The sequence below is a fragment of the Rhinolophus sinicus genome, chromosome 9, assembly GCF_057876585.1.
Source record: "Rhinolophus sinicus isolate RSI-liver-muscle chromosome 9, RSI-T2T, whole genome shotgun sequence".
Taxonomy (NCBI): Eukaryota; Metazoa; Chordata; class Mammalia; order Chiroptera; family Rhinolophidae; genus Rhinolophus; species Rhinolophus sinicus.
The window spans coordinates 40,609,317-40,624,295 of NC_142509.1; the positions used below are offsets into that span (position 1 = coordinate 40,609,317).

Sequence of the window (14,979 nt, forward strand, 5' to 3'; positions counted from 1 at the left end):
AGCCTAACCTTTCATTTTTATGTGCCTGCCATATGGGTATAGATCTTGGTTTATTGCTTAGATAAGTATTAAAGAAATATTTATTTTTCCCTAGAAGCTTACAGTCAGTGATAATAGGAGATAGCATTCCCCCCCGAACAAAATAAATGTCAAAGTGTGTTAGAGAAAAATGATATTTGTAATGTATAATTTGGAAATAATTTTAAAGTTGCAAGAATAGTACTGAGAGTACTCAAATGTCCTTACATTCACCTATTGTGAAGTTTTTGCCCCATTTGTTTTGTCATTTGGTATATGATTTTTTCCCCTGGAAACACTTGAGCATAAGTTGTCCACATCATGGCCTTTCACTCCCTACATATTTCCTAATAATAAGGGTGTGAGAGAATATCTATCTATAGGTGGATAGATAGATAGATATAGATGTATATATATATATTTTTTAATTGGGGAATATTGGGGAACAGTGTGTTTCTGCAGGGCCCATCAGCTCCAAGTCGTCATCCTTCAGTCTAGTTGTGGAGGGCGCAGCTCAGCTCCAAGTCCAGTCGCCGTTTTCAATCTCAGTTGCAGGGGGTACAGCCCACCATCCCATGCGGAAATTGAACTGGCAACCTTGTTGTTGAGAGCTCGCGCTCTAACTAACTGAGCCATCCAGCTGTCCCTCCAGAAGCTCAGCGGCAGCTCATTGTCTTCAATCTAGTTGTGGAGGGCGCAGCTCACTGGCCCACATGGGAATCGAACCAGCAACCCTGTTGTTCAGAGCTCGTGCTCTAACCAACTGAACCATCTGGCCACCCAAGTTATATATATTTTTAAAAACCTTCATATTATAAAATTCTGTTCAGAAAGGAATGATAAAGTCCCTCCTAAAATTTAGCCAGGAGAAAAGCCTATGTTTGTCTTTGTAAAGCATCTGATAGAAAGATTGTTAGACCACAGTTGAGCTCCAATAGAAGTTTGGAAAGTAGAGTGAGGATCACACAAGGTGGTTTTCAGGAAGCCTTTCATCTGTTTATGTAGAATAAGTCACTGTCATGTTCCAAAGCCCCCGAGTGAGCAGTCTGATGGTTGTGCTTGTGGTTGGTGGGCAGCATTATGAAATTTTCATTTTCACTTCATTCTGGCAGCAAATAAAGTTTAAATGGAGGTGAGGAAGACTAACAACCTATCCTTCCTAATTCCTTTTCCTCCTCATATTTCTATTTTTGACTCACTTTTGGTTACTTCTATTTAATCTTTCTCTCTATTCACCAAAATTTCTCCTCTGTTTGATGTCTTTTGCTTTGATTTCAAAGTCATGCAAGCCATGAACTGCTAAGATTTTTTTTCAATGTAATTCTCTCATTAACAAGGGAAGAATGACTTTTAATACAGAAAAAAAAAATAAACATTTGCTTTGTTTTTTCAGTTTCGGAGTCAAATGGTAAGATCAGAGAGTTTTCTCCCCAAAATATCACACATGAAGATGACTCACCCCAGTATTTGATAAAGGAGAGAATTCTGATCCAAGGCCCTGGGCATTCCAGTTGTAAAGGAGGCTGGAAATGCGAGGGTGTTACTGAGATGCTGCAGAGAAATCAGGCCTGTGTCAGGCAGGTGACAGTGTCTCCTCAGGAAGCCTTGTCTCAACATAGCATCAGCTCCGTGGAGCGGCCCTATGGATGTGGTGATTGTGGGAAAACGTTCAGTCGGCGCTTTTCCCTCGTGTTACATCAGAGAACTCACACGGGAGAGAAGCCCTACATATGTAAGGAATGTGGCAAGACCTTCAGCCAGATCTCGAACCTTGTGAAACATCAGATGACACATACCGGGAAGAAACCCCATGAGTGTAAAGACTGTAGTAAAACGTTCAGTTACCTTTCGTTTCTTATTGAACATCAGCGAACACACACCGGGGAGAAGCCCTACAAGTGTCCTGAATGCGGAAAGGCCTTTAGCCGTGCCTCCAACCTCACCCGACATCAGAGAATCCACATCGGGAAGAAACAGTATGTGTGCAGGAGATGTGGGAAAGCCTTCAGCAGTGGCTCCGAGCTCATTCGCCACCAGATCACACACACTGGGGAGAAGCCGTATGAGTGCATGGAATGTGGGAAGGCCTTTCGCCGGTCTTCACACCTCACGCGCCATCAGAGCACCCACACCACCAAAACCCCCTACGAATGCGATGAATGTAGGAGAGCCTTCCGTTGCCACTCATTTCTTATGAAGCATCAGAGAATTCACACTGGAGAGAAGCTGCATGAGTGTGACGAGTGTGGTAAAGTTTTCAGATGGCACGCATCGCTTGTACAGCACAGGAAAATTCACAGTGGAGAAAAGCCGTACGCGTGCACTGAGTGTGACAGAGCCTTTAGTCGGAGCTTCTCCCTCATCCTGCACCAGATAACTCACACTGGGGAGAAGCCCTACGTGTGTAAGGTGTGCAATAAGTCCTTCAGCTGGAGCTCAAACCTTGCCAAGCATCAGAGAACACACTCTCTAGTGAGCCCCTGTGAGTATGAAAATGTGTTTAATCACCACCCATTCCTTACGGAACACCAGGGGGTTCACACTGCAGAGAAAACCTGAGAATGTACAGGTAACAATAGTAGCAGCTAATGCCTTATTCTTACTTCAGAGCCTTATGTGAAGGTGCTGAACTGTGAAGAAGTGTGACCCATACTTGTTCAGCATCCTGGAGAAAAACACCGGGAATATGTGGGAAAGCCATTCAAGCCGCTCCTTCTCTTCGTGATGCCAAAATATGAGGTCAGTTGTGTGGAGAAGACCGTTCACCTGGGAGGATTCCTTACTCCACGTGTAAAACCTCCTGCCCGGACACGAATACATGCCCCACACATGCGAGAAAGCTGCTAATTAGAGATCAGCTCTCCCTCTGCATCTGCCATCTCAAGTAAGACAGGACACATGGGGAAGGGCGCTCTTTCCTGGACACAGAAAATTCAGGATGAAGCAAAGTCTTCAAACAGTGATTTGGGAATGCCTTCGTGTGCCATGCATTATTTATTGGATTTTAGAATACTCTTCTAAGGAGAAAAACCCTGTAAATGAGCTGGATATAGGTTGACCTTCTGCACACTTTAAACCTATAGAATTATACGTGGAACACAGTACTGTTGTAATGCGTGTGGGGAAATCTTAGAGTTCCCACAAGTCATACTGGGGGAATCAGTGTGGGCGTTATTTTTTAGCAGGGGATATTTGTTTTGGCCTTTATTTTGAAAAGCAAATTCAGTAAAGAAAGCTATGAATAAATCTTTTGACTGAGAGTAAATTAATGTGCACTTGAGTTTTTCCCACAGCGTACATGATTCTGAAACTGCAGCTACCAGTGTCGACGTCAGTGCAGAGATCTGTGCTTTTGTGGAAACAGACGTAACAAGAGAAACCTTAGGTGTCCCAGGTTTTAGCTTTCAGACCTTCCATTTAAGGTTATGCTCATGTTCACCCTTGAATCTGCCTGGACATGGCTTCCTGTCTGAAATAAGTGTGAATAAGGTCGACCACAGGAAATGCCAAGGCAGTTTTCCTGGTGCTCCATTTAGTGAGAATATTTCTTTTTTAAGCACATATTTGTCAAAATCAATCAGATGTTTGCTTTTCATGGACACCTGCCCCCTTTCTAATGTTCCAATTAAAGGTTTACATTATCTTGGAAGCATGTGACCACCTCTCTTGAGAACTTCTTTGCATCTAGTATATGTAACGTGCAATTTAGTACTTGAATAAGAGCCTCGTTTATTTTCTTCGTGTACATGTAAGTCTTTCACACAATGAGACGCAGCATTTTTCTTTCCCACTCGATGTGGCGTGAGAGAAAACATAGCTGCTGGCTAATAATTACTCTTGTAGGATTGCCTAAAGCCTCAAACTGCCAGCACTGCTGTCCAGCTCTTCCCTTCCCCAGTATTCTCAGCAGTGTTACTTCCCGTCGCATCATGTGGGCAGGTCTGTGGTGAACAAGAATGTATCCGTCACTTCAGAGATTTGTCCCATTCAGGGATGTGGCCACAGTCTGCCCTCAGGAGGAATGGGGCTGACTGGACCATGCCCAAAAGACTTGACATGGGATGTAATGATGGACAGCTATGGGAACACGGTCTGAGGAGGTTGCCGTTCCTCTGAATTCAGAATCTGAAAATGGTTATCTCTGCTGTCTCCATAGGAGACACCGGGGTGGGCGCTCAATGGCCTGACGTCCTGTTCCATGTTCTTGAGGAAATGGTGGAAAATTCGTTAGGAGTGGGAAGTGGTCAGCAGTTTCCTCCTGCTCCTGTTCTTGTCACAGCTTCCCTAAGAGATCAGGTCTGGATCTCAGAAAACTAATATTTTGAAGTATCCATTTTCTCCCTCTTGTAAGCAGAACTTTCTATTTCTAAACCAAACCTGACCTCCTTGCTGGAACAAGGGAAAGAGACATGGAGAAAAAAGTGACAAGAGGCCTGTGACCAGGTAAATGAGGGGCAGTCAGGCCAGAAGTGCCTTACAGGTAGTCCAGCTCAGGAATATAGTACCTGAATCATTTTATGAAAAGTTAGAACTTTCCTCTAAAACTCCCTTCATGTAACGTCACTCTGAAGTATGTAACTCATCCAAAAAGACCTTGCATTGATCTGTGGTAAGATATTTCAGAAAATAAGTATATTATTTTTAATTAAAATAATAGGCAATTCCTAGGTTATACAATAAAAGATGTCAGGACACTCGTCAGTGGAAAGCAGCAAGCATGTTGTGGATGTTTTCATTCAGACAGTGTGTTTTGTCACTGCCAGGTGAAGGTTGCTTTCCTTCCCTTACTTTTAGCACATAATAAATGTGTTACATCTTTCTATACTTAACACACCTTTTGTTATGAGCTGGGGTGCTTCGCAGAGGCAGGAGACAAAATGTTGCCCGTCTTTTCAAGGTGAAAATCAGTAACAGCCATACACGCTGAGATGGAAGAGTGTACTTTGAATGACTTGTGTAATACTTTGGGTACAATTTGTGAGATACAGTGTGACCATCTCAACAGGTAAACGCCCACTGGAGATGCCAGATCTGTACAGTGTGACTCCTAGGTTTGCTCATTTGGTGTGTGGGAAACATACAGGGACAGTTACAGTATCTATTACTCTGTTATGGTTACTCATGCATACACTGTAAAGGCACCTTACTCTTGCCCTTTACAGGAGCACACAGTAGGGAATCTTTCACACAACATGGTGCCTTGCCTGTGATGTGACTCCATATGTAACCTTGTCTGAGTTGAACTGAATTTATCTTGAGTGAGTCTCGTAACAGTGTACAGCTGAGTGACCACTGAACAGTGAACACTGGCACACTCCTAGATGCAGCTGTCTACAGTTACAGCTGTTTTTATGGTTATTCCTTCAACTGCATGCAGTGTTGTTATTATGAGGTAGAGTTTAACTGTTTATAATATCTTCAAAAAGTCCGCTTCTAGATAGGATGCAGTATGGTGGTAGCAAGCAGATAAATTTCAAAATAGTTTTATAGGCATCATAGCGCCGTGGAAGGAATGAGGACTAGATGGTGGAAACTTCCACAGGGGACCATCCTCAGGTGACCTGTTCACCACAAGCTGTTCTTTTCCCCCTTGTAAGCATTTCCTGATTTTGGATGTGGGCTGAAGCTTGGGCTGAGCCCAGGAAAGGGTCTTCTCTGGGGTAAAAAGTTTTAAGGGTCACCTGAGGTTGAAGTGGCAGATTAGAAATGTGAGAGAGGGGCCAGCCCAGTGGCTCAGGTGGTTGGAGCGCTGTGCTCCTAACGCTGAAGTCGCCAGTTCGATTCCCACACGGGCCAGTGAGCTGCGCCCTCTACAGCTAAGATTGTGAACAACAGCTCTCTCTGGAGCTGGGCTGCCGTGAGCAGCCGGAGGTCAGCGTGAGCTGCTCCCAGCCATGAGCTGCTCTGAGCGGCCGATCAATGACTAGCGACCGACTGCCTCAGCCGGGGGGAGCGCAAGGCTCATAACACCAGCATGGGCCAGGGAGCTGCGTCCTACACAACTAGACTGAGAAACAACGGCTTGAACTGGAGTGAGGGGGGAGTGGAAGGAGGGGGAAAAAGGAAAGGTGAGAAGCCTCAAATGCACAGGTGGTTCTCGCTCATGGGACATATGCTGAGTTTTCGAGCTGGGTAGAAGGCTGGGGGGCTAGACTACGTTTCAAAAGGCAAAGTGTGTGGTACTGAGGACTGAAAACCCACCAGGAAAGGGTAACTGCCTGAAATAACGGCCAGCCCTCCTCAAGCCATTTGGCAAAATCTGAAGCTGCATGGGGCAGGATGTTAAGGAGACTTGCCCCAACAAGCCTCAGAATTAATGCCTTGGGGGCATCGTGTCCAAAATACAAAGGCTAAATAGAGGTAAACTGAGTCATGCTACAAAAGCAACACAGCTCCATCCGTGATTGGACTGAGGTGATCAGCCCCTCAAACTGTCTCCAGAGGAAAGGAGACTCACAGGTAGGAGACCCTGTGCTTCTTGTGAACATGACATCTGCACAACATGCATTTCTCAAATTACAGGTGAGTTTCAATCATGACATTTATCGATCTGTGAATTTCATTTCTGTGTTAAAAATTGTCTCTTGTCTTCAAAGAAATCTGTGGGAAGGAAAAGATTGTTTTCTGTCACTGCACACAAACCACAATAGCCTCCTAAACTGTTTCCCCAGGATTTTTTTTTACAACAGCCAGTGTGACCTTTCTAAAATAATTTCACTCTCATGAAAGATCCCTGAAGAGTGAGTACCTCATAGGTCTTCAAATAAAATGTAAACTCGTGCCACAGCTGGTAAGGTCCCTTCTGATCTACTGACCTCCCAACCTGGTTCCATATACGCCTGTCCTCAGCCTTTGCCTAAGGTTTTCCAGTTACTGGGCTATTTTTCCCCAAACAAATATGCTGAGGTCTGAATGAGGACTTTGCTCCTGCTGTTCTCCTCAGCTCTTTGCTGTCCCTCCACCCCCTTCCCCCATGGAGCCTAAAAAGAGCCCATGCCCCTTGGCAATACTTCCAAGTAGTTCACCTTTAAAAAGTTGGAGATAGAAAAGGGGGGTTAAAAATGTAAAAAAAAAATACATATACACGTATATATCTATATCTATATGTGTGTGTGTGTGTGTGTATATATATATATATATATATATATATATATATATATATATATATCTTTATAAATGGGAAGGGATCTACACATCCAACAACAGCATAAGCAAACTGATTTACTTTACAACTCTGGAAATATTAAAAAGCATACTTTTGATATTAAGAAGTTCATGATTGAATTGTTTAATTTAAAAAATACACAACTTAGCTCTGTTTACTATGTAAATTAGAAAAATTAGCACATAGGTGAAAGAAAGAAGTATACTCAGAAATAACCACCGATGTCATTTTCATATACATCCAGCATATTTTCAAGGCATACACATCCATATTTACAATATATATAGTAATAAAAACATAGTCATACTTTGATATTTTGTAATTGTATTTAAAAATCATGATGTAGTGAATATATCCCCACATATCAATAAATATATAACTATATTTTAATGACTCATTCAATTCCATTTTTCAGACATACATAACTTAAAAAAACAATTAGCTGTTATTGGGAATTTTCCAGGTTTTCACTAGAGCATGACACTGAGATGAGTACTGTTCCTTATGCATGCTTGAATGAAGAGCTTTTTTTTAAAGCTCAGAAAAGCCTGTGAGGTTAAAGATTAGGAATCCTCTCCCTTTGGAGCCACATTGCTTCCCTGTTGCCAGGAAAGGCTGTTCTGATCAATGCTTCTATTGGAAGCCAAGAGGAGGACACTGCACCCTCCCCCAAGCTGAGTCATCGCGTGCCTCTAATGTGACACACAACGAGGCAGCCCCTGGGCATTGCCCACATAGGAGCGATGAACTTGTGACAGAGGAGAAGAGGGTATGGGAGGAGGGAACATGATTAAACAGACTGCGGTTCTCGTAACCGTCCTAGTTTCCGTGTGTCTGTCATGGTGGAAGAGCTCCTCATGCTGAGAGTGGCTCTAGTGCTCAGAGAAAAGAAATTTTGGTTCCATGCAAATTTTGCCTATATAGTCACTTACAACCCAACCCTTCTTTTAAGTTAAGCTGCCACTGAAATACTAAGTAAAAAAGTTTACTGAAAACCTTAAATGTTTATGTGAACACTTACTATGGGCCAAGTACTTGGAATAAAACACTGAACAATTTAGACAAAGTTCCCACCTTACTAAAGCTGGGCACATGGTTTTGAGTGGAAGATACATAATTAAACAGGCAATACTGTGAAGTTGTGAAAAATGTTGTTAAAGCAATTACAGGGTAATTCATTAAAAAATGGTACCTAAATCCCAACTGCAACCCAGCGGAACCACCCTTCTGAGCACCACTGACGATGACTCACGCAAAGACCAAATGTGTACGTCCAACATAAAATGTTTAACTCTGCAGGGCTTCGCGATCCTTTTCTCCTAAACAAGGTTTCTATATTGATTGCATTCACATACTGCCTTTAAGAAAACCAGGAAGCTTACTTTTCTCATGAAAAGATGTCCAGCTACAAGCAGTGCAGAGCTGGCCCAGCCATTTACAGATGGCTCTGAAGACTCTTCCTACTACCTCATCCTTAGGCACGGTTGTCATTCCCACCGTCACAAGATGGCTCCTTCAGCTCCAAGAATGGAAAAGCCACAGGGAGAATGGGGAAGGCAGAAAGGCAAAAAGAAAAGACCAGGTCTGTCCCTAGTGACACTGTCCGATTGCTCAGGAATGAGGGAGATGGCGACACTTGGCTGAGAAGCTCTGTAACTAGACTCTGGTATTGTGAACTCAAACAGCGTCATCAGCAGGGAAGGAGGAGCTTGTTTACTTGGCCACTGGCTGTATCTGCCACACCTGGCCAGAAAACCCCCATGACACTCGGAACGGAACGTACTGCCGTTAACTTAGAAATCAATCATCTGAAAACGGAACCTCACATGTTACAGATACTTAATTCTAAACAGCTATGGATCAAAAAAGTCTTAATGTTAGGTATTTAGAATTAAACTAACATAGACCAATATGTTATATAGCTAAAGGAGTGTTTAGAGGACTATTTTTAGCCTTCAATGCTTATTTTAGAGAAGACTGAAAAAGAGAGCTTGGGATACATCTGAAACAATGGAGAAGGTGATTCCACACTCCAAACACTTACAGGGATTCTCGCGCAGTATGAGTTCTCTTGTGTATAAGTGAAGCGCTCTGACTGAAGGCTCTTCCACACTGCGGGCACTCGTAGGGCTTTTCTCCAGTGTGAGTTCGCACATGTCTCCTAAGGGAAAAGGAAACACTGAAGGTTTTCCTACATTCGTTGCACTCGTAAAGTTTCTCTCCAGTGTGAGTTCGCACATGCATTCTAAGGGATGAGAGGCCACTGAAAACTTTCCCACAGTCGCTGCCTTCATAAAGATTATCTCCAGTGTTTATTTTCTTTTGAACTTTAAGGCGAGAGCTTGTGTTGAAGGCTTTCCCACAGTCACTGCACTCATAGAGTTTCTCCCCGGTGTGTGTTCTCTTGTGCACTGTAAGGTAGGAACTGGTGCCGAAAGACTTTCCACAGTGAGAACTCTCATACGGTTTCTCTCCAGTGTGAGTTCTCACGTGAGCCCTAAGAGATGTTTTCTGACTGAATGTTCTTCCTCACTGAGGACACTCATAGGGCTTCTCACCAGTGTGAGTTCGCATATGTCTCCTTAGAGTTGAGGAATCACTGAAGACTTTCCCACATTCCTGACATGCATACTGTTTCTCACCCAGGTGATTTCTCTGGTGCAAAGTGAAATCAGAAATCCCAAAGGTTTTCCCACACTGTGTCCACTCATGTTTCTCTCCAGTAGGAAGCTGCTGCTGTCGCTTAAGGGATGATCGATGACAAAGAGTTTTGTTTTTGTTACATTCATAGGAATTTCCCATTGTGTGAAGGTGGTTCTGCAGAGGGAGCATGCTATGTTTTACACCATGTTTGCAGCATACATGCTCTTTCTGTGCTGTCTGAGTTCTTTCAAGATGCCACAGAGCTCTATCGTATTCACAATTTCCACAGAGCTTCTCACTTAGAGAGTTTCCCTCGTGATTGTTTAGGATTTAATTACACTTCAAACACCCACCATCTAAGGAACATTTATGGCAGTGTTTCCTGGTAGAAACTCTCTTTGAAAAACCAAGTTTTGATCTAATTTTAGAGTTTTCCTCGAATTCACACCAGTCACAGAATCTCTCCTGATATGCTGTTTTCTTCTGGGTAAATGTGACTTGCCTCAAATTACCCTCTGAGATCTTGTGCTGTTTTCTGATCTTATGGCCTGCCCACTCTTCTCTTAATGTGGGAGACCACTCATCCATCATGAACCTTACCACTTTTAATTCCATTGGATGCTTTTTCCCAAAAAAATATTCCACATAGGAGTTGATTCTTTGGTTTTAATTTGAGTCCCCCAGTCTGGACAGGTGCCTTGAGGAATTCTTTGCCTCGGTATCATCTCTTCTTGACCCAGCAGGGAGTACACAGGAGGCTTGCATAACTGACGTTCCACTGTGGTGAGAGTCATATAGTTCTCCAGCATCACATCTCTGTATACACTTCTCTGAGCAGAATCCAGCATCACCCACTCTTCCTGTGTGAACTCCACAGCCACATCTTTAAAGGTCATTGGTCCCTGGAGGCAGGTGGCTGGAAATCCAGCCACCATCCTTTCCTCTTCAGTATTTCTCACACAGAAGCAGGCAGAGTCCTGTACAGTCAGAGCCCGTAGTGGGGACAGGTCAGTCTCTGCCATCTTGAGAGTGTGAGTGACATGTGCCCACACAATAGGAAGATAGATCAGGGTATTTCTTTTCTTATTTCTCTCATCCAATCAGAACAAGGGAATATTTCACTGGGCGTCATCCCTGTAGGCAGAGGCAGATTCAGATAAAAGAAGAAAGGTGGAAACGAGGCCTCCTGAAGGCAACGTAAAAACTGTATGCCCTCCCCCTACCTCCCATCAAGGGCTGATCAGCTAAATCTTTACTGGGATATGTAATGATGTGCAGTATAGTCATCCTCGGCCACCTTCTAGAACTGTTACCTTGGTTATTTGTACTGGCTTCACCTGCAGACAACTTCTCAGCCCTGGGTGGAAAGAGCATGCATTATTAAAAAGAAATTAAAGCTAAAGACAACCAGTCAAAAAAGACATGGTTGTTGAATTAAATTTCATGCATAGTTTGCTACTTTTTTAGTTAACTTTTTGGAATGAAAAAATAATCTTCCTGCTAAACACAGCTGTTTTAGGTAAATTTCTCTGTTCTGCATATAACTTGGTGTTTACCTGAATAACCTCACACATGATGATTTGGCTGCTACCTCACATAGGAACTTTACTGGAGTTGTCAGAGGCAGACATGTGACTTTGAAACAACCGTTAATTTGATTACCTCCAATGTACTCTTTCCCTGCTAAGTCCTTATTTCCTTAGGATAAGTTGGTCCAGGTAACACTTGAGCAGGATTAACATAGAAGCATGAACTATGCTCCAAGCCTCAGGAGTGAGGCCTAACAGTATTAGATGGCAGAGTACTTTCCTGTATCATTCTTATAATGGCTTTAATAGAAAAGGAAAAACAACACAATGAGCACATAGTGTGACTTCAAAAAGGAAATGCTTAGGCTTTCAGGATCTCAGCAAATCATGCAATAATTTATTAGGCTGATACTTTTACTGGTCTCACTTTTTGAAGATTACATGTTTACCTTTAAATGCAAGCCTTCTCCCTCGGTATCATACTTCAAAGGCGTTGTTTTAATGGACAAAATTACAGAATTGGGGGCCGGCCTGGTGGCTCAGGCGGTTAGAGCTCCATGCTCCTAATTCTGAAGGCTGCCGGTTCGATTCCCACATGGGCCAGTGGGCTCTCAACCACAAGGTTGCCAGTTCGATTCCTCGACTCCCACAAGGGATGGTGGGCAGTGCCCCCTGCAACTAAGATTGAACACGGCACCTTAAGCTGAGCTGCCACTGAGCTCCTGGATGGCTCAGTTGGTTGGAGCGCGTCCTCTCAACCACAAGGTTGCCGGTTAGACTCCGCAAAGGATGGTGGGCTGCACCCCCTGAAACTAGCAACGGCAACTGGACCTGGAGCTGAGCTGCGCCCTCCACAACTAAGACTGAAAGGACAACAACTTGAAGCTGAACGGCACCCTCCACAACTAAGATTGAAAGGACAACAACTTGACTTGGAAAAAAGTCCTGGAAGTACACACTGTTCCCCAATAAAGTCCTGTTAAAAAAAAAATACAGAATTGGCATTTTAATTGAGACAGGTATATTTTATGTCTCTACACCAGAAATGTATATAACTCTGTTCGTTTAGTGTATGTAACATAGAAATAGATTTGTCTGAAGGTACTAACATTATAATCCACTAAAAAGGGACTAAAGGTGTTTCAGGAAATATGACATCCAACACAGAGATGAGGGAGAAAATGGATGAGGGTAAAGGGAAGTCCCAGTGTGCCAGTGGGCTGATGCCTAAGGAATCTGATCAGTCTAGACTGCAGGAGTTTGGGAGGCTCCTGGGTTACGTGTTCAGGAGACGAGAAAATGGTTTAAGATTATATGATGGGTTTTCACCTTGAGGAAAAAGGAATTGAGAGGCATTTTACATAGGCTTAAGGAAAACAAGCAAATGAGGAAGAAAAGGCAATGATTAGAAACAGAAAAAGTAAAATTTGTAGAAAAGGAACTTATCGTTCAGCAGTAAAGACTATTTACATAGTTATGAGGATAAAACACTGATCATGAATTTAACCACAATTTGTAAGACAACTACACTACAATACTTGCAATATAATTACATTGTCATACAGGAAGGAAGGGTGTTAACAGTAAAAACTCTCATTAAACACAGTAAGAAACTTAAAAAATGTCACAAACCGATGAATTAAAAAAGATACTGAAGACAGTTCAAAGCCAGAACTGCTTAAAAATTTCAAAGTCCTTACCACCAAGAAGAAACAGGAGCCTCCTGTTTTTATTAGTAGCCTTTATTATTACTATTAGACTTTAAAAACTGTATATATACATTTCTTGGGCAGTAAAAAAATTACAGAGAAAATAGCAATCAAATCAAGAAGCAGAAAAATAACAACAAAGTAAATTTAAACATTGACAGAGAAAATTAACTGAAAACCAAAATACAAAGACATAAGACAAAAATAAGAGATCACAAAAACAACCAAAATCTGCTTCTTTGAAAAGATTACTGTACATATCTTGCAGGGTTAATCAAGGAAAAAAAGATGGCCCAGATAAATAGTAGGCTAAAAAAATACAATTACAGCGGTGATTTTAAAAATCACTATGAAAGAATAGCACAAACAACTTCATGCAAGCACATTTAAAAATTCAGATGAGATGAATAATTTTCTAGAAAAATTTAAGTGTTCAAAATTGACTCAGTAAGAACTACAAAACCTAAACTAATCAACTACCATTAAAAAATTGAATCATAAGTAAAATATCGGGGCAGCTGGTTAGCTCAGATGGTCAGAGCGCGGTGCTCTTAACATGGGCCACTGTTAGCTGTGCCCTCCATAACTAGATTGAAACAACTATATGACTTGGAGCTGATGGGTCCTGGAAAAACACACTTAAAATAAATAAGGTTTTTTTGTTTGTTTGTTTTAAAGAGAGAGATGTCCAAGAAGTAAAATATCTACACCTAGAGTTTGAGCCCAAAACTTTCAAGGGAAAACTATTTTACAGAATAGAAGAAGAAAGCTGTGCTTCCCAAGTTATTAATGAGACTTGTGAAATCTGTTCAGTATAGTACAAAGAATGAAGATTAAAGTGCAATCATAATTCTGAGCACTGAAAAAGTCCTAAGTAAAATATTAATAAATTGAATACGACCTTCTATTAAAGTAATACTGTCATATCACACTCAAGCAGGGTTTAATCAGGAATTCAAGACTGGCTGAAAAGCAGAAAAATCACTATTGTTACTACAATGTAATAGTATAATGAACACTCTTGTACCCATCCCTCTATTTTGAACCATATCTGGAAATGACATATTATTTATAAGTATTTCAGAATTTATTTCTCAATGATAAGAACCCTTCGAAAATCATCACCAGGATATTATCACACCTACTAAATTAGCCCTAATTCCTTAATACTAAATATATAGGCAGTGTTTAAATTTTTGTTATCTCATAAATGCTTTACAAAAACTTTTTTTTTCTTCGACTCATGGTCCAAATAACCTTCACACAATTTAAGGTCTCTCAATTTAAGGTTTGCATAGAGAAGCCGTATTGCTGTGATCCAACCATAAATTGATTAAGACATTAAGGGCGTCAGGAAAAGCTCCGGGGCAAAGCACGAAGCGCACCCAGGACGCCCCGCTGCTCCCACTTAGAGCCGCCGCCTCCCGACAGCCGGCACCAGCCTGCGGCGGGGACGCGCCCAGTTCCCCTGCTCGCCGCCTGGTCCCCGCGATCGGGGCTCCGCGGACGCAGCCTCGGGTAGGGCCCTCCGCGACCGCCGCCTCCCGCCCCCACGCGCCCGGCGCCCCGGCCCCGCAGCCCCGGCTCCCGGCTCCGCACCCCGGCTCCCCGGCTGCTCTCGCGGCAGGGCCCGCCCCGCACACAGCAGAACGTAGTGACTGCTCCCCTCGCCGCGTCTCCTCAGTCTCTACGGGCTCCATCGCGCTCACCCGTCCTCGGGCACCTGCCTCTCGGCGTCGGAACACCCCGGCCTCGGCGAGAGCGGGGCGGGGAGCGGCGCGGGGCGGACGGCGGCGGCCCGGGGCCCCGAAGCCGCCAGGAGGAAGGCGGGGCTCGGAGCCCCCACGCTCGGTCGCCCCGCTCAGCGCAGCGCCGGAACTACATTTCCCAGGAGCTCTCGCGCCGCGTCGCGGAG

At 43.2% G+C, this 14,979-nt stretch overlaps 2 protein-coding genes across 7 annotated transcripts in view; one reads left to right on the plus strand and one right to left on the minus strand.

Annotated features, from left to right (window-relative positions):
- ZNF140 (zinc finger protein 140) overlaps positions 1 to 3,283 on the plus strand; it is a 7,461-nt gene extending 4,178 nt beyond the window's left edge. For all 6 annotated transcript variants that reach the window (XM_074321269.2, XM_019748728.3, XM_019748729.3 and 3 more), the window contains one exon: positions 1,412 to 3,283. In XM_074321269.2, coding sequence (XP_074177370.2) covers positions 1,412 to 2,577 — 1,166 coding nt within the window. In that variant the 3' untranslated portion in view covers positions 2,578 to 3,283. The remainder of the gene's footprint in view (positions 1 to 1,411) is intronic.
- Positions 3,284 to 7,258: 3,975 nt separating this feature from the next.
- ZNF891 (zinc finger protein 891) lies at positions 7,259 to 14,978 on the minus strand. The gene is given in 3 exon segments (XM_088801120.1): positions 7,259 to 10,471; positions 10,474 to 10,960; positions 14,774 to 14,978. Coding segments are annotated over 2 exon segments (1,623 nt in total). The 5' UTR covers positions 10,849 to 10,960; positions 14,774 to 14,978; the 3' UTR covers positions 7,259 to 9,223.
- Position 14,979: the final 1 nt, after the last annotated feature.